Source organism: Neoarius graeffei, chromosome 11 (genome assembly GCF_027579695.1).
Source record: "Neoarius graeffei isolate fNeoGra1 chromosome 11, fNeoGra1.pri, whole genome shotgun sequence".
Lineage (NCBI taxonomy): Eukaryota > Metazoa > Chordata > Actinopteri > Siluriformes > Ariidae > Neoarius > Neoarius graeffei.
Window position 1 is genome coordinate 5,956,732 of NC_083579.1, and position 21,852 is coordinate 5,978,583.

The following is a 21,852-nucleotide window of genomic DNA, read 5'->3' on the forward strand; positions in this document are numbered from 1 at the left end:
TAATATAGGAGTTCCACAGGGTTGCGTGAGCTCTCCATTACTGTTCACACTATATACCAACGAATGTAGAAACTATTATACAAATAATCATATTATTAAGTTTTCAGATGACACAGTAATTCTTAGTCTGTTAATGCAGGACTCAGATGCCTCTGTCTATCAGTCAGAAATAGACAGGGTGGTGAGGTGGTGTGAATCAAACAAACTGGTTTTAAATGTGAGTAAAACAAAAGAGATGATTTTTGACCCCAGATCCATAGGCAACCATGCTTTGGTGACGTTAAATGGGGAGGCAGTGGAACAGGTAGCAATGTACAAATACCTTGGTGCTGTATTCGACTTTGAACTTGAATGGGGACCGCATGTTGAGTTTTTATGCTCAAGGATTAGCCAGAGGCTGCATTTTTTGAGAAGGCTGAGAGTTTTTGGCATTGACAAAGACATAATGATGGCATTTTACAGGGCCTCCATTGAGTCTATCATCAGATACGGCATCACAGTTTGGTTAGGGAACCTGTCTGTGAAACTGAAAGCCCAATTACAAACCCTTATTAAGAGAGCGGGGAAGATAATGGGCATGCCCCCTCCCACATCGCTTCAGGTTTTATTGGATGAGGCAGTGAGGAGGCAGGGACTGAAAATCGTAGAGGATGATGAACATATTTTGCATGGAGAATATGAACTCTTACCATCAGGAAGACGATATAGGCTGCCAAACTGCAGGACAAATAGGTTTAAACTGTCAATGGTTCCTTGGTCTATTAAATTACTCAATAGTAGGTAGTGTGGGGGTGTTGGGGTGGGGGTGTTAGGTTAGGTTTTTTAGGCTTTGCCACCCGTGGTATTATGTTAAGTGCAATTTTATTCCCTGGTCTTTTAATTTTCTTAGAAAGGGAGGGTGGGGGGGGGGTGGGGGGGATGGGGATGTGTGTGTGTGTGTGGTAATATTTATTATGAATGCTGTTGTGTGGATGTTAAACGTTAAATGTATTTTGTGTTGTCCATTGTGTGTATAAGTCGATGTGAATTGCCAGACTTTGTGCCCAAGACAAATTTCTCTCTTGAAGAGACAATAAAGGCTCTTACTACTACTATTACTACTACTACTACTACTACTATCTTTCTAGGTAAAAGCTACATATTAAAAAGGTGCCAAAAGGTACCCATTTACAGTACCACCCCAATAATAAAGAACGGTCCAGTTTAATACTAATTCTTTCCGAAAGTGTCTGCGACGTAGCTGCATGAACACTGGAAAGCTTTGAATTTGTGACGATTCTTCACATTCGACTCAAATCTGTGCTCAGGAAGTACAGTAACTTCGTTACTTCCTGTCCTTTGAGCTCTGATACTGTTCTGGAGGTGTTCAAAGACAAGCAGGAACACAGCTCAGGGAAGAACACACATACCTTACTGTGTTTAATAAAGGGGATCTGAACCTGTCCTGACAAATCACTATGCGTTTTCAGCAAACACAAGCCACGATTCAGGATTTTAAAAAGAGATTTGATTCGCAGTCAAAACAGAATGAGTGTGTGTATTCGGTATGGGGCTGAGTTCTAATCTACAGGACGCTCGCTGTGATCTCCTCCATACAGAAAGCCGGTACTGTGGCTGGAAACACCTCAGCGACCTAAACTTTAGCTGACCTCAACACTCCCTTTTTTATTTCTTTGTATGAACTCGACCTTATTGACCTCCCTGAACTGACTTACAGAAGATAAGCGCCTTCATATTGCACAATCATCAGTGTAGTCAGTGTGCTTAGTCTAATATTTAACTTCCTTTCCACCAAACAAACCGTCGAAGTCTCGAATCCGATTGGTCGGACGCCGCCGATTAATTTTTCCAGTCCCGGGTTTCATTCGAACGTGTGTGTTCTAGTACATTATCGTTACTATAGTAACAGCTCACTCACAGGGACACAACTTGCACGTGTGCACGCCCACACTAACTTTAAACCGTGCACACGTCTCCCACACAGGCAGCTGTCACAAACCCTTGAGCTTCAGCTTATAGAAATCATAACACACACGCACACAGATGACTAACTGTTCATTTAATAACCTGTATTATTATTCATGCTTACTGTTCAGACATTACTCACACACACACAGTGCTGAGTACCCAAGTTCTGCTGCTAGTTCAGTCTGAATCACGCTGCATGTCAGGAAAGAAGACTTGTAACAAAGCCCAGACATGCTAGCTTGCTTATTTTCATTTCAATACAAGCAGCAACTAATCAGCATGTCGTGCGATGATAACCTGCGATACAAATTTACCATGATTCGAATTGGTGGGAAAAAAAAGAACTGTGATTATTATCAGTCTGCGTCTTACTTTTTCCGAGGTGTATATGCGGCGTTTAATAACGTAAAATGGCAGGAATACACGTGGCTTCGTCGTAGGCGGAAGTAACGCAGCTCTAATGCTACAAAAACAGATCTAAAATGTAAAAGCGCTGTTGTGCGATTGTGTACAAACAGATTTAACAAGAAATCAGAGCTCTCCAGCTCTCTCTTTTTACAGACTGCTGAAAGATAAAGAAATGAGACGCAAACAGAGGCGGTAGAATATGGAATCAATTTTGTGCCAAAATGTTCATACAATACTTTTGAAATATCAAACAAAAATGACAAATCAAAATACAAAAAAACAAAGTCAATATTTTTAGACTGGCAAACAAATTATTCGTGTAATCGTGCAAAATATCAGTCTATTACTCTTCAGAAACCTTTTATTTTTGTTCCGTGTCTTTCTCAGTTTTGTTTGACGTAATTTATTTTGGTTGCGATTCCAGCGTTCTCGTTTGCGCTCCCTGACTTTTTGCTTGCAGTTTTGGCACAAACTCCACATGTGGGCGGGCTGTCCAGGAATGCATTCCCATTGGCTAACTTGTGTTTGACTGACAGTTACGCTCAGCCATTCCCCCGGAGGCTGTTGCGGCCATTTCCTACTCGGATTCTGGCGGACTGTTTGACGAGTGACCGATCCATTGACGGTAAACAAGGATGGAGTGGACTTCAGTGGCGACTATGATATTGAATTAATTCAACAAAGTGTAAATTCAATATCATAGCTGCCACTGAAGTCCACTCGATCCTTGTTTACCGTCAATGGCTCGGTCACTCGTCAAACAGTCCGCCAGAATCCGAGTAGGGAATGGCTGAGCGTAGCTGTCAGTCAAACACAAGTTAGCCAATGGGAATGTACTCCTGGACAGCCCGCCCACATGGGAAGTTTGTGCCAAAACTGCAAGCAAAAAGTCAGGGAGCGCAAACGAGAAAGCTGGAATCGCAACCGAAATAAATTACGTCAAACAAAACCGAGAAAGACGCGGGACAAAAATAAAAGGTTTCTGAAGAGCAATAGACTGATATTTTGCACGATTACACGAATAATTTGTTTGCCAGTCTAAAAAAATTGACTTTTTTTTTGTTTTTTTGTATTTTGATTTGTCGTTTTTGTTTGATATTTCAAAAGTATTGTATGAACATTTTGGCACAAAATTGATTCCATAGCAGAAACGTTCATAAAAGTTTATTAAGAAAACGAATATTTGTCTCATTTCATTATCTGTAGCCGCTTTATCCTGTTCTACAGGGTCGCAGGCAAGCTGGAGCCTATCCCAGCTGACTAGGGGCGAAAGGCGGGGTACACCCTGGACAAGTCGCCAGGTCATCACAGGGCTGACACATAGACACAGACAACCATTCACACTCACATTCACACCTACGCTCAATTTAGAGTCACCAGTTAACCTAACCTGCATGTCTTTGGACTGTGGGGGAAACCAGAGCACCCGGAGGAAACCCACGCGGACACGGGGAGAACATGCAAACTCCGCACAGAAAGGCCCTCGCCGGCCACGGGGCTCGAACCCGGACCTTCTTGCTGTGAGGCGACAGCGCTAACCACTACACCACCGTGCCGCCCACGAATATTTGTGATGAAATTTTTCATTTTTAATTAAAGGAATATTTTAGTTGATCATGAAGAAAATGAAACAAAAGTTTTTTTTTTTTTAATTTAACAAAAAGAATACTTAAGTTGATTTAGAGGAAAAATAAAATGTTACTGTTAATTTTTGGTACGAATGTGTGTCACTTTTTTTTTTCCCCAGAAATATTGTAGAAAAATTGAATCATCTTTCAGTCCCATTGCCCCCAAACTCTGAAATTCTCTTCCTCGATCTCTCTGTGACTGCTCTTCTTTCTCTACTTTCAAATGTCATTTGAAGGCTCATCTCTGAACATTTCTCTTCCTCTCTTACCGACCAGCCTTTTTTCCCCCCTGTAAAGTGACCTTGGGATAGTGAAAGGTGCTACAGAAATAACAACTTCTTCTTAATATTATCATCATGTACCATGACGATCAATGCTGATTTCGTACAAGCAACACCGAATATCAAAGCTTAGTTCAGATTTTAGTCAGGAGGATGCTCCGGTTAGTGAGGTTCACTCGCTAGCAAGAACTTCCTGTATTAACTTGTGCTGCATGTCGAACATTCTTACACCCGTCTTCTCTGATCTCGTATCATTTGAGGCTGCAGTCACACTACAGGTCCATCGTGACGCTTTGCGATGAGTTAGATGGAAATGAGGCGTTTGGTGGCGATACTTCCTGAAGCATTCTCAAACCCATCCGCGAGGATTCGCCGCTTAGTTTGCCGATGAAAACATCACCACCGAATTTCAATGCATGCATTGAAATTTCTCACGACGTTTTTGGCCAATCACGAGGCGGAGACACACCAAGAAACAACTCGTGAAGCTTGGAGAACATTCGCCGTGTACGACACGATCGGTAGTGATGCTACAAACTTTTCATTGCTGAGTATTCGTAAATTAAACCCATCGCGAGCTGGAGTGTGCGCAGGGCCTTACAGCGACCCTCCCCCCAAACATTCTAGAAACTCTGTCATATGCCCCTTTTCCACCAAAGCAGTTCCAGGGCTGGTTCGGGGCCAGTGCTTAGTTTGGAACCGGGTTTTCTGTTTCCGCTGACAAAGAACTGGCTCTGGGGCCAGAAAAACCGGTTCCAGGCTAGCACCAACTCTCTGCTGGGCCAGAGGAAAGAACCGCTTACGTCAGCGGTGGGGTGGAGTTGTTAAGACCAACAACAATAACAAGACCGCGAAAGATCGCCATTTTTAAGCAACGAGAAGCAGCAGCTGTACAAACGTGAAGTCATCCATTATTGTTGTTGTTGCTGCTGCTTCTTCCGCGTTGTTTTTGCTTCGATATTCGCGCCAAGGTTTATGCAAACGTAGCGACGTAACTGACGTATACAGCGACGTAACTGACGTGGCTTCCCTTAGCGCCGCGAGCTATGGAAAAGCAAACTGGTTCTCAGCTGGCTCGCAAGTTGAACGAGTTGTGAACCAGCACCAGCCCTGGAACTGATTTGGTGGAAAAGGGGTATTAGATTATCTGTGATCCAGACCAAAATTTCAAGCTGTGCACAAAAATCCTTCGCTCTCTTTTGATGCAATCTCTTTATTCATCTTATGAATATTCAAGATATTATTATTCCTACTACTACCAGTATTTAATGGTTTATTCATATTATTACAGTACACGTGGTTTTATGTTCCAAGATGCATCGATAGTTGTTGTTTATGGAAAAAATGATTTAAGAAACTGCTTTCAAACTGGAGAAACGTTTGGGTAGAAACGTTCAGAGATCAGAGAAACGAATTAAAGACCAGAACTATTGCTTACTCAAACACCACACCCAAACACACACACGCCTATGATGTAATCTCAAACTCTCTTCAACACACACACACACACCATAACTATTAAATTATTCCAAAGTATTCTTCATGATCAAGAACAGTTCATGAGTTCAATCCCACACACTGTTTATAATGTTATACAGTTATAATGTTGATGTTTTTACAATCAAATTATTTCGCTCATTGTGATTCCGGAATTAAATCTAAATATGAAAATTTTGCAACAAAACATGAAAGAATTGCATCACCTTAAAGCCCTGTAGTGACTCAGGAACAAATAAGAGGTTTCAACCAAATATACACCTTAAAAACGCAACATCTCAGCTCTCAACCAAAGACAAATAACACACTGATGAAGTCATCAGGATAAAACCCTGGAGGATAAATTCTACACGTGTGTGTGTGTGTATATATTATTACATGACTGCAGTGTGTAATTTGTGTATTCTGGATTAAAGTGCATACATGTCAACCTATACGGATTTGATTCAATAAACGTAGTATACGGGCATACAAATAAAGTTATACAGATTCTTTTAAAAAAAAAAACTTCAATATTTATTTAGAGCTATAATCAATTCCCACGATGATAAAAGAGCGCATAACATTTACAAACGTACTGTACACCACAGACAGCCAGTAAAGAGTCTTATGAAATCGCGCGTTATCTTGTGGTAGCGAAACTTCGTTCCACTTTTGATCATGCGCACACCACATTGCGAGAATCCCGCCAACCGGGAAGTAACATTTTGTTTGAAACACGTATTTCCACCTGAGCGACTTTCACTAGCGACTGAAAAGATTCTGAATGGGCACTCCGGCAAGATCAACACAGACACTTGCTGTGACATGCAGCCTCGTGAGGTATTGGTGCAGAGCGCTAAAGCTGTCATGGAGTACAATTCAGAACATTAGAGTGACACTTTGTGTTTTTGTCGAACATTGGAGCTTTGTATTCATTCTGAAGGTTTATTGTTATTAATATTGAATAAAAAGTAACTGGGATATATCATTGTTAATTATCATTCAAATTTTAGATAAATTATTTTAATTTGCATCTTATACAGATTTTATAAGGGAAATACGGATTTTGGAGGTTGGTTATACAGGTTTGATTGACCAAAGGTTGACATGTATGAAAGTGTGGACTGATTTGGTGGTGTTTAGCCGAGTGTGTGTTACCTGGATTAAAGGTGAGCGGGTGTGTTTCAGGTGTGTGTTCAGGCAGTTATTACAGATAAAAAAACTAAGATTAAAACAGATATGTTGCCTCTGAAACTAAAATGTAAACTGATCTGTAAATCACATTCAGTGTTGTTCAATTTTAACGACATTATTGAAGATATTCGCTAATTTTACGGGCTGGTTTTTTTTTTTTAATAAGTGTCACAATTAATGACAAAACGCACGTGTTTTTCAGCTTATGCCACGGCGCTGTTTGATTCTCGATTCTGATTGGTCATTCAATGCGTTCATTCTAATACGTTATCGTTTCTGTAGTAACAGTTCATTCACTGGTAGTTGTACTGCAGATGTACTTAAAAATACCACAATTCCTCCTTCTCACTGTTTGTTAGATTCAGTGGTGGACGGGTGGACCAGGCTGAATGTTGTGTGTGTGTGTGTGTGTGTACCTGAGAGAATGTTGTGAACAGGAGTAGCGATGTTGATGTCCTGCAGGTGCTCCAGTGTCTCAGTGTGGAACAGGCGGAGTGTGGAACCCGAGCTGAAGGCGATCCAGATGCCCACTCCTGCTACCACCATTTGGGACACGACCATTCCCTCCTCCTGATGCGCCTCCAGCTGGTGCTGTACAACACCCAGGACAGACACGGTGTACTCTGTTAATCCTTATTACTGAGCAATAACATATTTAAAACTTACAGACTGATAGAGGCCACGCCTCCTTCATTCAGACTGACAGGGACAGAGGCCACGCCTCCTTGATTAGAAGTAACAAGAACAGAGATCACGTCTACTTCACTGTGACTGACACAGGCCACGCCTCCTTCACTATGATGGACATGGAGGCCGTGCCTGCTTCAACTGAGGCGGACAGTCATAGAGGCCACACCTCCTTCCTTAGGTCTGAAGAGTACAGAGGCCACGCCTTCACTATTTACAGAGGCTACGCCTCCATTCACTATTACTGAGATACAAAGGCCACACCTCCTTCATTGGGACTGATGGGCACATAGGCCACACCTCCATTATGACTAACCAGTACAGAGGCCACACCTCCTTTCAGACTGACAGGGACAGAGGCCACGCCTCCTTGATTAGAAGTAACAAGAACAGAGATCACGTCTACTTCACTGTGACTGACAGAGGCCACGCCTCCTTCACTATGATGGACATGGAGGCCGTGCCTGCTTCAACTGAGGCAGACAGTCATAGAGGCCACACCTCCTTCCTTAGGTCTGAAGAGTACAGAGGCTACGCCTCCTTCACTATTACTGAGATACAAAAGCCACACCTCCTTCATTAAGACTGACAGCACCTCGGTCACACCTCCTTTCAGACTGACAGGGACAGAGGCCACGCCTCCTTGATTAGAAGTAACAAGAACAGAGATCACGTCTACTTCACTGTGACTGACAGAGGCCACGCCTCCTTCACTATGATGGACATGGAGGCCGTGCCTGCTTCAGCTGAGGCGGACAGTCATAGAGGCCACACCTCCTTCCTTAGGTCTGAAGAGTACAGAGGCCACGCCTTCACTATGTACAGAGGCTACGCCTCCTTCACTATTACTGAGATACAAAAGCCACACCTCCTTCATTGGGACTGATGGGCATATAGGCCACACCTACATCATTATGTCTGACGGGCACACCTCCATTACGACTGGCCAGTACAGACGCCACACCTCCTTCATTAAGACTGACAGGCACCTTGGTCACAACTAGTTCATTATGTCTGACCAGTACAGAGGCCACACCTTCACTATGACTGATACACACAGGCCACACCACCTTCATTATGTCTGACCTGTACCAAGGCCATGCCTACTTCCCTATGAATGAGAAAGGCCACACCTCCATTAGGACTGACAGGCACATAGGCCATGCCTCCTTCACTGTGATGGAGATACAAAGACCACACCTTCATTAGAACTGACACCTTGATCACACCTTCATTACATCTAACCAGTACAGACGCCACGCCTCCTTCACTATGACGGACCTGTACAGAGGCCACACCTCCTTCATTAGGTCTGACTGTTACAGAAGCCACACCTTCTCTATGACTCAGTGTTATTCTGTCAGTTATGCTGATTTGATTGACAATAAGACAGCAGCGCCTTATAATCAGTTTACCCACAATTACACACTTCTACCACTAGGGGCTCTATCCACCTGGTCAGGAGATCAAGAAAACCTCGATAGATCACTTTCTCTGCGCAGAAACCTCCGTGCCAACACGGCTAATAAACGAGAGCCCGGGTCTGATTCATCACCCGAGCTCTGATTAGTGCCGCTTCAGCGTTTGGTCAGTCTGGAACTCTTTTAGGGAGGACACCAAGTTTGAGAAATGCCTCAGGGAAATCAGAGCCTGTCTTAAAACCTGCTGAGTGCTTTAAAGAAAAAAAAAAAAAGAAAAGAAGAGATGTGCATGTCTGATCTCGTCAGCAGCTGAACCAAGTCAGAGAATGCTTTTGGGAAACCGAATCCTTAAGAGTCACAGGAGAACACGGACGGCAGTCTGCTTGGTCCACACCAATAAATGTTCCACTGCGTCGGCCGTACGAGGGGTTAATCGACGTTGCAACGCTGCGTTCATGCCCAGAATGTTCTCTGTGCTGTCGGATAAACCGATTGATGGAAATTTAGCTTGCTGTCTTGCAATGTAAGCAGTTTCTCACAAATCGATTTCTTACAGTCACACAAACTGATTTGTCTGTATTAAAAGTGTGTGTGTGTGTTAAACAACAGCATAATCAGCAAAATGGCACCAAACCAAGAACATTTTATTACCAAAACCAAGGTTGGCCATGCTGTGCGAGATTTCCAAACTGCCCTATCATGACCGAGAGGAAGAAGAAAAATGCTGGAAAGAGATCACCACATTGTTTTTATAACCCGAGTTTGAACAATATTTCACTGAGCCGCCAGAGCGGACAGAAAAAAGGCTTTCCAACGCGAGAAAAATATTTCTAAAAGTAGGACAGACTCATGTACGACTCTGTGCTCTTTCATAAACACTGTACATCCCTGTATAGTTATCCGTAAATCATCGTTACCGCGAGCTACCACAGTGATGTTGAATTTGGATAATCCTTTACACTTTAGCTTTAGTGTGTATCGAACTGGAGTAAAGTGGTGTACACTGCTGCGTACACGTCATTCAAAAGTCAGTCGTCACCAGGACGTTTTGTACCAGAGCTACGAGGCCACGTGAAAATGCACAGGCTCCAGTTTAGCACTGTTCAAGCTACGTGTGAAAATAAGCGAGGATTGCGACAGGCCGTAAAAATCAGTTGCGTTACGTATATGAAGATTTGACACTTAGATTTACAAAACTAGCGGCATCGTATCACGCTACAAACTTTTCCTCGAGCTTATCTTCTAATCAGGCATGTAGCGATATATCGTGCGATGATAAATCGCGATACAAATCGACAAAATTTAAAATGAATCGTGTGTTATCTGTTGCTTTTTCCTCACTGTAATTGTGATGTTTAGACAGCAGAGGGCACAATAACGTACAATAGCAACAGGGAATGCATTTGACTTCAGTGTAGGTGGGAGTAACACAGCTCTAATGTTGCGAAAATGCACACACAAAAAAAAAAGATCTAAAATGTGAGAGAGCTGTTGTGCGATTGTGTACAAATAGATTTAACAAGAAATCAGAGCTCTGTTTTTACAGACTGTTTATTAAAAGGTTTGTTATTAATGTTTTCATTTTATGAAGAAAATGAGACCGCGAGTTGGCCTTATGGTTGGCGTGTACGCCTCTCAATTGGGAGATCATGAGTTCTACTCAGGGTTGGGTCATTTTTTTCCCCCTCCATTTGTTTATTTTGTGCTTAATTATAGCATGGCTAATCCTGGTCTAGCGGGATAATAAATAAATAAATAAATAAATAAATAAATAAAATTTACCAGCAGAATGTTAACAGTACGAAAGAGTAATGAAATATAATTAAAGTCAGACTAATATTTTTACAACATATCCTGTCCAGTTGCAAGATAGCCCTGGCTCAGGGTAGGTACAGGTGGCGGCACGATCTGGTCCTGCGGAAGCTCGCGGAAGTCCTTGAGGTGCGGAGGATGGAAGCAGCCAAAGACCCTCCTTCCAAGACACGGACGCTGATCTGCTTCATTGGACAAGGGGCTGGAGCTCCGAACATCAGTCAGAGGGAGAGATCACCACTGTTAACACCTGGATGCGACTGGAACTTAAGGGTGGACCTTGATCAGCAGCTCAAGTTCCCACCAGAGATAACCACCACCTCTCTGAGACCAGACGTCGTCCTGTGGTCCCCTGCAGTCAAGACAGTAATCCTGCCAGAGCTAACCATCCCTTGGGAAGGAGGAATGGAGGCTGCTTTTGAAAGGAAGAGGGACAAATACACCGAGCCGGTAGCCGAGTGCCGAGAAGCTGGATGGTCAACCACTATCTACCCTGTGGAGGTTGGCTGCAGGGGGTTCATTGGAACATCCATCCAGCATCTCCTCAGGAAGATTGGAGTGACCGGAACAAAGCTCAAGAGGGCATCCAGGGAATTGGCAGAAGAGGCGGAAAGAGCCAGTTTCTGGCTGTGGCTGAGAAGGAAGGACATGTCATGGGGGAAAGAGGGGTCCTGGGGTGGCTGCAGGGGGCGGCAGGGAGACGTCCCTGTCGTTGCTCCACCACCATGAGATGTTCTGGGAATAATGGAGTGAAACATCAATGAAGGGTGGCTTCCGGCTGATGACCCTGCAGTTACCCCATTGGCACCGTCGGAGGTGCGTCAGGCAGTAACGCCATGCAGGTAGTCCTTACCTGTGCTTCTATCTCCCATCTAGCATGGGTGATCCTGGTCTAGCGGGATAATAAATAAATAAATCATATAAAATTTACCAGCAGAATGTTAACAGTACGAAAGAGTAATGAAATATAATTAAAGTCAGACTATGTCTTCTGATTACAGGATAGGCATCTGATCAAAGATGTAGCCTGCTCTTTAAATCTTGAAACATGTGCATTCACATCGCAGGCTCGCAATGGATTCCATAGTGGAATAGTCTGAATTTAAAAAAAAAAAAAAAAGTGTGTGTGTTTTTCTTCGAGCAGACATTTGTCGATAATTAAACTGGCGGTGTAATCGTCCTGTTCTATACGTAATATGGTTCAAGTTCTGCTGGGAAATCGATATTTATTTATTAATTAGTGTTGAATCTTGGAGAAAAAGACAAGACGTTATTTATAAGTCTCTGTTTTTCCAGTAAAATTGTTGGAGCATCGCAGTGACGCTGCTGGAAGGAACGGTGGGAGTCATTCAGCACAAATCTTATCAAAGTACGGTACGTCATACCAAAAGACCATCATAAAAATGGTACCTACTGCCACCTGGCGAGGCGCTGCAATACAGATGTGAGAAGGGAGTCAAGTTCTCGCGGTTACCAGAGGACACGCTCCCTACTGTAACCCTAGCTGTGCAATAAGCGAGAGGCCGAGGGCTATAGAAACGGAGATTGGCTCCACCCAGTGTGTCTTAAGGGCCTGGTTAGTACTGGGATGGGAAGCTGCCTGGGAAGACCAGATCCTGGAACAATCCTGGCAAATTTGACCGGACACGACACGAACACACAAGCCAAATACACGCTATGTGAGTGGTAAGATGGCGGCCAGATGGCTTCACTCTGACGGGCCAATGAGCTCCCCAGATTTCATATAGAGCTCAGTGGAAAACACACACACACACCTAAAATGTGAAAGTGTTGTTGTGTGATTGTGTACAAATAAATTCAACAAAAAAAATCAGAGCTCTGCTGAAAGATAAAGAAAAGAGAAGCAAACGGAGGACGTACAAATGTTCAGAAAAGCTTATTGAGAAAAGGCCAATTTATTATTAACGTTTTTGTTTTTTATAAAAATAATATTTTCGTTAATAGGTTATGAGAGTTTACGCAACCTTTACAAACGTGGGAAAATAATTGTTGGTTATTAAGAAAATGAAACAAAAAGTTGTTTTATTTTTATTTAACAAAAGGAATATTTCATTTGATAAAGAATAGGAACATAAATCCTGCTTTTTTGGTAAGAAAAGTTTCTTCATTTAATTTTTTTCTTTTAAATATCGTGGGAAAATACCGGGATGGGAAGCTGCCTGGGAAGACCAGGTCCTGGAACAGGAGGGACTTTGACTTTTTGATTCAGAAAATGAAACAAAAATTATTTTTATTGAACAAAAGGAATATTAAAGCTGATAAAGTATAGAAATTTGGGGGTAATAAAATTTTCTTCATGTAAATTTTTTTTCCCCAAAAAATATCATCGGGAACTCGAATCATGAATCGACTCGTTACATGTCGACTTCTAAAGCAGTTCTTTTTTTAAACGACAGACTACGAACCACATGTTCTGCTGTAGCATTAGAGTTACTGTTTATTGACTCTGGTTGCCCGAATAAGTCAACTGCAACATCCAAACCTGGGCGTGGAGAAGGTTATGACGGGCGTTACCTCCACAGTGTGTGTACGAGCACTGATGATGAAGACGTGTCCACCAGATGATGCCCACACACACTCCCCGACGGCCAGCAGCGCCTTCACCGGCAGCACACCGAGCTTCAGTAACTGCACGCTGGAGGAATCCCATGAACCGTCTGCAGGAAAGAAAAAGAAAAAAAAAATATGCGTCCAAATCATACAGTAACAAAGGATGGAAAACTGCATTTAAAAAAACAAACAAAAAAAACCCTGATGTGCAGATTTGAGCACAAGAGCATTCTTAAAACTTTCATACTATCTGTGATTAGAGACAGACAAGTCCCCGCCCACTCATTCTATTTACATGTCATGTGCATACCGGTACGTCACGCCCCCCCGCCCCAGGTCGCTCTAATTTACCTAAACCACACCCTAATTTATGTAGGTGTTCCAGCCAATACGGGGACAGCGTCCAGCAGGATACCGTTCTCCAGGATCCCAGGAAAGAATTCATTTCCTGAATCTGATGTAACGCTGGGGTAGCACAGTGGTGTAGTGGTTAGCGCTGTCGCCTCACAGCAAGAAGGTCCGGGTTCGAGCCCCGTGGACGGCGAGGGCCTTTCTGTGCGGAGTTTGCATGTTCTCCCCGTGTCCGCGTGGGTTTCCTCCGGGTGCTCCGGTTTCCCCCACAGTCCAAAGACATGCAGGTTAGGTTAACTGGTGACTCTAAATTGAGCGTAGGTGTGAATGTGAGTGTGAATGGTTGTCTGTGTCTATGTGTCAGCTCTGTGATGACCTGGCGACTTGTCCAGGGTGAACCCCGCCTTTCACCCGTAGTCAGCTGGGATAGGCTCCAGCTCGCCTGCGACCCTGTAGAACAGGATAAAGCGGCTAGAGATAATGAGATGAGATTTATAACTAGGTTTTTATTTATTTTAGCACTTAAATAGTGAAGTCGGGAGTAAATAAAGCTTCATTTAGAAATGTATGCGAGCAGAGTTTTCATTCTAAACAACTGAATTTCATTTATACACAACACTTGAGGGAAAAAAAAAACTGATCGAGCTAATAGGGTGTCTGACTTTTGATATGAATTAATAAAACAGACATAAACAGAGTTCAATAAAATGTTCCTTAATTCCCTACGTTTCTCATTTCTTGAAGAGTACAAAAATAAACAACTTCGTGTACTTGGTCTCATGAAATCTTACCACTGTAATCCTAATAATTAGGCACGTAGTGATGTATCGTGCGATGATAATTTGCAATACAAATTTATAACAATTTGAATCAACGAAACAAGCGTTGCCAGGCAAAACAGACCTCGCCCGGCCGCACTTATTTTATACATATATGTTGAGAATGCTAATATTTCTCAATCATCAGCTGTCAGGTTTATAGTCCTATGAAAATCCATGACCTTGAGTTTGACATTTCAGAGTCATTCAAGGTCAAAGATCATGGTGCCAAATGAAAGCCCATATGGCACTTCCTACAAGTTGATAACGGTAAATATCTGTCTACCATCAACCGTTTTCAAGTTACAGCCCTCTGAAAATCCGTGACCTTGAGTATGACCTTTCAAGGTCACAGATTATGGTGCCAAATGAAAGGCCATATGGGAGTTCCTATATGCTCATAATAGTAAACATTTGCCTATAAGCAACCGTTTTTCAGCTATAATGGAAAATGCGTTATTTTGACCGAAAGGTTGACCTTGACCTTCACCTTGACCCAATTACCTCCAAAATTTAAAATCAGGTAATCTACGGACCATTACCCACCTAACCTGAAAATGTGAAGTCAATCGGTGCAACCGTCTAGACGCTAGATTGTTAACAGACACAAAAACACAAACCACACTGATTACAAGACCTTGCCCAGCTTACTATGTCATGAGCAAGTAATAAAAAAAATTAATGGTGATCATTATCAGGCTGCGTAATCTTAGTTTTTCCTTGCTGTAATTAGCAGAGTGCGCAATAACATATGTGACTTCACTGTATACAGAAGTAACACAGCTCTAATGTTGCGAAAACACACAGAAAACAGATCTAAAATGTGAAAGAGCTGTTTTGTGATTGTGTACAAATAGATTTAACAAGAAATGAGAGCTCTTTTTTTTTTTTACAGACTGCTGACAGATAACAGGGTTTCCCCACCATAAATTTAAGACTTTTTTAAGACCTTTTTAAGACCACTTAAATGAGAATTAAGACCTACATCGCACCCATTATGCGGTCGTAGAACACCAGATCAAACTCACAATAATGACAAATGTTTCAAGTAAAAATACTTTTATAAAAGTTATATACTTAAGTCATTATGTGCATTGCTTGTCGAATCTTCACATTCAAGACAAAAAACCAAGTCTAAACCTGGAAGAAAGGAGCACAACGTAGGGTCCACGTCATGGCCTTAAAGGTACACAAAAATGCAATAGGCATACCAACACATTCATGCCAAAGGTGTGCACTCACCAGTCAGAAAGCCAAACTGAGGGCCCAACTCGAGGCCTAAAGAACTGTCTCTGAACTAATTATGACCGTGCACCCAGAGATGATACTTAAAATAAAAAAGTGATGCGAGTGTATTTTTTTTAAAAATAAAATATCAAAACATTCACAACACTCTAAACAGACAAACTCTTTGTCTTCGTTTCCCAGCACTTGCTTCAACCATTTTACATTTTGTACCCTTGTAAACGAGAGAGGGAGAGAGATACAGAGGGGCATAGATAGATAAGAGACGAGGGGGATAGATGGGAAGAGAGAGATAGAGATAGATGGATAGAAAAGAGGTAAGCCGAAAGTCTCTTAAAGGTGCACAAAAATGCAATTGGCGTACCAATACATTGGTACAATGGTGTGCACTCACCAGCCAAAAAGCCAAACCGTGGGCCCAACTCAAGCCTAAAGAACTGTCTCTAAACTAATTATGACCAGAGATGATAAACAGACAAACTCTTTGTCTTAGTTTCCCAACATTCAACTTGCTTCAACCATTTTACATTTTGAATAACAAGAAATGTAAATACTCCTAGTAAACAAGGGAGGGAGGGAAGACAGATGTGGAGGTGGATAGATAAGAGACACAATGAGAGAAATCCACCACTTGCCTCGTTAACGTCTTTGACCAACTCCTTCGTTATATAAGGAACAAGACCGAATTTTGTTCTGTAAGACGTTTTGGTTTTTCCACAGGAGAATGTTGTAGCGACTTCCGAGTCTGGGAACACAGCCTTAAAGAGTTCGCTTATGCCCTCATTCGAGCTGTACGAGTGGTGTTCCGTAATTGTTTTTAAAATCCAGAGCACCTCTGCCCGAAGTGTCGGGGTTCCACCGACACCCATCATGCCACTGCTCGGCCCTTGCGTTGTTGCTAGCCTTGCCGATGATGTCTGGCTTGGCTGACGCTGCTGACGTTTGACAGTGGTGCTAGTGCCAACTCCAGGTGCATTCGGAGATTGAACCGTGCAGAACTGAGCGATGGGCTGGTGGCGGTGGAGGGCAGATACAATGTGCTTTGAGCTCTTCATGTGAGACTCTAAAGTGAAATGACCTATAGTGGACAACTTGAAGGTCTTTCGACAAACACAGCATCTTGCTTCAACGTCGCTTCCATGAACCTCCCTCACCCAATCACGACATCTTTCATCTGCTATCACTGCTGATTAAAATGACACTTCCCCATGCTGCGATTCGCGGAGTCTCCTCTCCACCACGGACTCCGACGATTGCGCCGGCGCGAAAATGTATCAATATTGTTCCTTTCTTTGCACATACTCCAAGAAATTCACTGATGTTATGCAAAACCCACGTTTTCACATCGTAAAATAGTATGAGTAAATTTAAGACCTTTGTTTAAAAAAATTAAGACTTGAGCAAAGAAATTTAAGACTTTTTAAGACCTTAATTTTGGAATATTAAATTTAAGACTTTAAGACTTTTAAGACCCCTCGGCTACCACGGATAAAAGAGAAGAGAAGCAAATGGAGGAAGTACAATGTTCAGAAAAGTTTATTAAGAAAAGACCTACTTGTTACGAACTTTTTAAACTTTTAATAAAAGGAATATTTTAGTTAATAGGCTATTATATTTTACTCCAACTTTTACAAATGAGGGTAAATTACTATTGGTTATTAAGAAAATGAAACAAAAGGTTTTTTTTTAATTGAACAAAAGGAACAATAGGAAAATACATTCTGCTTTTTTGGTAAGAATTTTTTTTTATTTCATTTTTTCTTTTAAATATCGTGGGAAAATCAAATCGTGACTTGGATGAATCATTACGTCTTCTTCTACTACTACTACTAATAATAATAATAATAATATACAGTGGGGCAAAAAAGTATTTAGTCAGCCACCAATTGTGCAAGTTCTCCCACTTAAAAAGATGAGAGGCGCCTGTAATTTTCATCATAGGTACACTTCAACTATGAGAGACAGAATGGGGGGAAAGAATCCAGGAAATCACATTGTAGGATTTTTAATGAATTAATTGGTAAATTCCTCGGTTAAATAAGTATTTGGTCACCTACAAACAAGCAAGATTTCTGGCTCTCACAGACCTGTAACAACTTCTTTAAGAGGCTCCTCTGTCCTCCACTCGTTACCTGTATTAATGGCACCTGTTTGAACTCGTTATCAGTATAAAAGACACCTGTCCACAACCTCAAACAGTCACACTCCAAACTCCACTATGGCCAAGACCAAAGAGCTGTCAAAGGACACCAGAAACAAAATTGTAGACCTGCACCAGGCTGGGAAGACTGAATCTGCAATAGGTAAGCAGCTTGGTGTGAAGAAATCAACTGTGGGAGCAATTATTAGAAAATGGAAGACATACAAGACCACTGATAATCTCCCTCGATCTGGGGCTCCACGCAAGATCTCACCCCGTGGGGTCAAAATGATCACAAGAACGGTGAGCAAAAATCCCAGAACCACACGGGGGACCTAGTGAATGACCTGCAGAGAGCTGGGACCAAAGTAACAAAGGCTACCATCAGTAACACACTACGCCGCCAGGGACTCAAATCCTGCAGTGCCAGATGTGTCCCCCTGCTTAAGCCAGTACATGTCCAGGCCCGTCTGAAGTTTGCTAGAGAGCATTTGGATGATCCAGAAGAGGATTGGGAGAATGTTATATGGTCAGATGAAACCAAAATAGAACTTTTTGGTAAAAACTCAACTTGTAGTGTTTGGAGGAGAAAGAATGCTGAGTTGCATCCAAAGAACACCATACCTACTGTGAAGCATGGGGGTGGAAACATCACGCTTTGGGGCTGTTTTTCTGCAAAGGGACCAGGACGACTGATCCGTGTAAAGGAAAGAATGAATGGGGCCATGTATCGTGAGATTTTGAGTGAAAACCTCCTTCCATCAGCAAGGGCATTGAAGATGAAACATGGCTGGGTCTTTCAGCATGACAATGATCCCAAACACACCGCCCGGGCAACGAAGGAGTGGCTTCGTAAGAAGCATTTCAAGGTCCTGGAGTGGCCTAGCCAGTCTCCAGATCTCAACCCCATAGAAAATCTTTGGAGGGAGCTGAAAGTCCGTGTTGCCCGGCGACAGCCCCAAACCATCACTGCTCTAGAGGAGATCTGCATGGAGGAATGGGCCAAAATACCAGCAACAGTGTGTGAAAACCTTGTGAAGACTTACAGAAAACGTTTGACCTCTGTCATTGCCAACAAAGGGTATATAACAAAGTATTGAGATGAACTTTTGTTATTGACCAAATACTTATTTTCCACCATAATTTGCAAATAAATTCTTTAAAAATCAGACAATGTGATTTTCTGGATTTTTTTTCTCATTCTGTCTCTCATAGTTGAAGTGTACCGATGATGAAAATTACAGGCCTCTCTCATCTTTTTAAGTGGGAGAACTTGCACAATTGGTGACTGACTAAATACTTTTTTGCCCCACTGTACATTAGTAAAAATATGCAGGTGATTAGAGGAAATTGTGCACTGATTGGTCGAAAGATTCGGACTCTTTCTCGATAATCACCTCGAGCGACTCGGCAAACTGGCGGCCGATCACTTCGTCACTGTAAGTGAGGAAGAATTACAAATGATGAAAGAAAATGCTGTTCCAAAAATAAAAGCACTAACGATGCTCCGAAGTTTGGTCTAAAACTATTCAAAGGGAAGGTGGAGTTGTGATTTATTTTATCGATTTCAAAACAAAGTATTCTATGCGACTCGGCGTAGATCAGTGATGCAAGTCTGCGCTGCAAAGTTATTATTATATACATACAATATACAATTATTGTGTGTATATATATATATAAAATATATATGTATACACAATTATCCACCTCAGGCTCAGTGAATATCGGTGAATAATAACCTCGACCTCAACTTCATCTGTCATTATTCGCCGATATCCCCTTCACCTTTGGAGAATAATTGTTAAATAATCTCACAAAACATGTAACGATATCCAAGCGTCTTTGAACAGCCCGCCTGCCCAAGATACTGGAACCTGTAACAAGTCACATGCACTTGTTCGTCAATTATGTTCTAAAGATCCACGTCTCTTCAAAATTACATTTTGAACCTAAACCTCATCAGTGATACTTTAATACGAGTTTCCGACATAGTACTGAGCGTAAGTGAAGGCCACTCTACATTAGACGAATTAACATGAAATGCTAAATTTCACTGTATTTACTTACAGTGAGAATAAAAAGTATTTGATCCCTTGCTGATTTTGTTGGTTTGCCCACTAATAAAGACATGATCATTCTATACTTTTAATGGTAGATGTATTCCAACATGGAGAGACAGAATATCAAAACGAAAATCCAGAAAATAACTTTAAAGAAATATATTAATTGATTTGTATTTCATTGAGGGAAATAAGTATTTGATCCCCTAGTATGCATTAGGAGTTCTGGCTTTCACAGACCAGTTAGACACTCCCAATCAACTTGTTACCTGAATTGAAGACGCCTGTTCTAACTAATCACCTGTATGAAAGACACCTGTTCACAGAATCAGACAATCAGACAGATTCCAAACTCTCCAACATGGGTAAGACCAAAGAACTCTCTCAGGACCTCAGAGACAGGATTGTTGACCTGCACAAATCTGGAATGGGCTACAAAAACATTAGCAAGATGCTGGGTATTAAAGTAACAACCATTGGTGCAATTGTGAGAAAATTTAAGAAGTATAACGTGACCATCAGTAGACCTCGGTCTGGTGCTCCACAGAAGATTTCACCTCATGTGGTGGCAATGATCATGAGAACTGTGAGAAATCGGCCTGCAACCACACAGCGGGAGTTAGTGAATGACCTCAAGGCAGCTGGGACCACAGTCACCAGGAAAACAATTGGCAACACTTTGCGCCGCAATGGATTAAAATCCTGCAGTGCCCGAAAGGTACCCCTGCTTAAGAAGGCACATGTGGAGGCCCGCCTAAAGTATGCCAATGATCACCTCAATGATGTACAAAGTGATTGGGAGAAGGTTCTGTGGTCAGACGAGACCAAAATTGAACTATTTGGCCTAAACTCTACTCGTCATGTGTGGAGGAAGAAAAATGCTGCCTATGACCCCAGGAACACTGTGCTCACCGTCAAGCATGGAGGTGGAAGCATTATGTTTTGGGGGTGTTTCTCTGCCAAGGGCACAGGGCTACTTCACCACATCAGTGGGAAGATGGATGGAGCCATGTACCGTGCAGTCCTGAGGGACAACCTCCTCCCCTCTGCCAGGAAGTTGAAAATGGGCCGTGGTTGGGTCTTCCAACATGACAACGACCCGAAGCATACAGCAAAGGCAACAAAGGAATGGCTCAAGAAGAACCACATTAAGGTCATGGAGTGGCCCAGCCAGTCTCCGGACCTCAATCCAATCGAAAATCTATGGAGGGAGCTGAAGGTCCGAGTTGCCAAGCGACAGCCCACCAACCTTAATGATTTAGAGAGGATCTGCAAAGAAGAGTGGGCCAAAATTCCCCCTGATATATGCGTGCTAACCTTGTGGTTAACTACAGTACAACAAACGTCTGTCCGCTGTGCTTGCAAACAAAGGCTTTGCCACCAAGTATTAAGTGCTTTTGGCTAGAGGGATCAAATACTTATTTCCCTCAATGAAATACAAATCAATTAAAATATATTCTTTAAAGTTATTTTCTGGATTTTCGTTTTGATATTCTGTCTCTCCATGTTGGAATACATCTACCATTAAAAGTATAGAATGATCATGTCTTTATTAGTGGGCAAACCAACAAAATCAGCAAGGGATCAAATACTTTTTACTCTCACTGTATAACGTTAAGATTTCTTATAGTATAACGTTAAGTGACTTTCCATGATGTCTTAAAGAGAACGAAGTGCTTTTACAAAGAACGTTTAACATGCCACTTTGTTAAAATGACTACATTTAAAAAGTCACTACTATTTTTAAGAATACCAATAAAGTAAGTAGTATATGAAATGAATTTGTAAA

The 21,852-nt window shown here is 42.1% G+C and overlaps 2 protein-coding genes across 7 annotated transcripts in view; one reads left to right on the plus strand and one right to left on the minus strand.

The window, feature by feature from the left end:
• Window positions 1–21,852, minus strand: part of arhgef10 (Rho guanine nucleotide exchange factor (GEF) 10) — a 198,651-nt gene that overhangs the window by 35,626 nt on the left and 141,173 nt on the right. For all 5 annotated transcript variants that reach the window (XM_060933319.1, XM_060933320.1, XM_060933321.1 and 2 more), the window contains 2 exons: window positions 13,414–13,556; window positions 7,375–7,549 (listed from right to left, as the gene is read on the minus strand). In XM_060933319.1, the coding sequence (XP_060789302.1) occupies window positions 7,375–7,549; window positions 13,414–13,556 (318 nt within the window). The remainder of the gene's footprint in view (window positions 1–7,374; window positions 7,550–13,413; window positions 13,557–21,852) is intronic.
• The window catches only part of LOC132894068 (uncharacterized), a 42,487-nt gene continuing 29,788 nt past the window's right edge, over window positions 9,154–21,852 (plus strand). Inside the window, exons 1-2 of one of the 2 annotated variants that reach the window (XM_060933325.1) lie at window positions 9,154–9,589; window positions 10,929–11,771. In XM_060933325.1, the coding sequence (XP_060789308.1) occupies window positions 9,393–9,589; window positions 10,929–11,607 (876 nt within the window). In that variant the 5' untranslated portion in view covers window positions 9,154–9,392 and the 3' untranslated portion in view covers window positions 11,608–11,771. Of the gene's footprint in view, window positions 9,590–10,928; window positions 11,772–21,852 lie in introns of those variants that run through there. The other variant, XR_009655609.1, reaches the window with a different exon arrangement.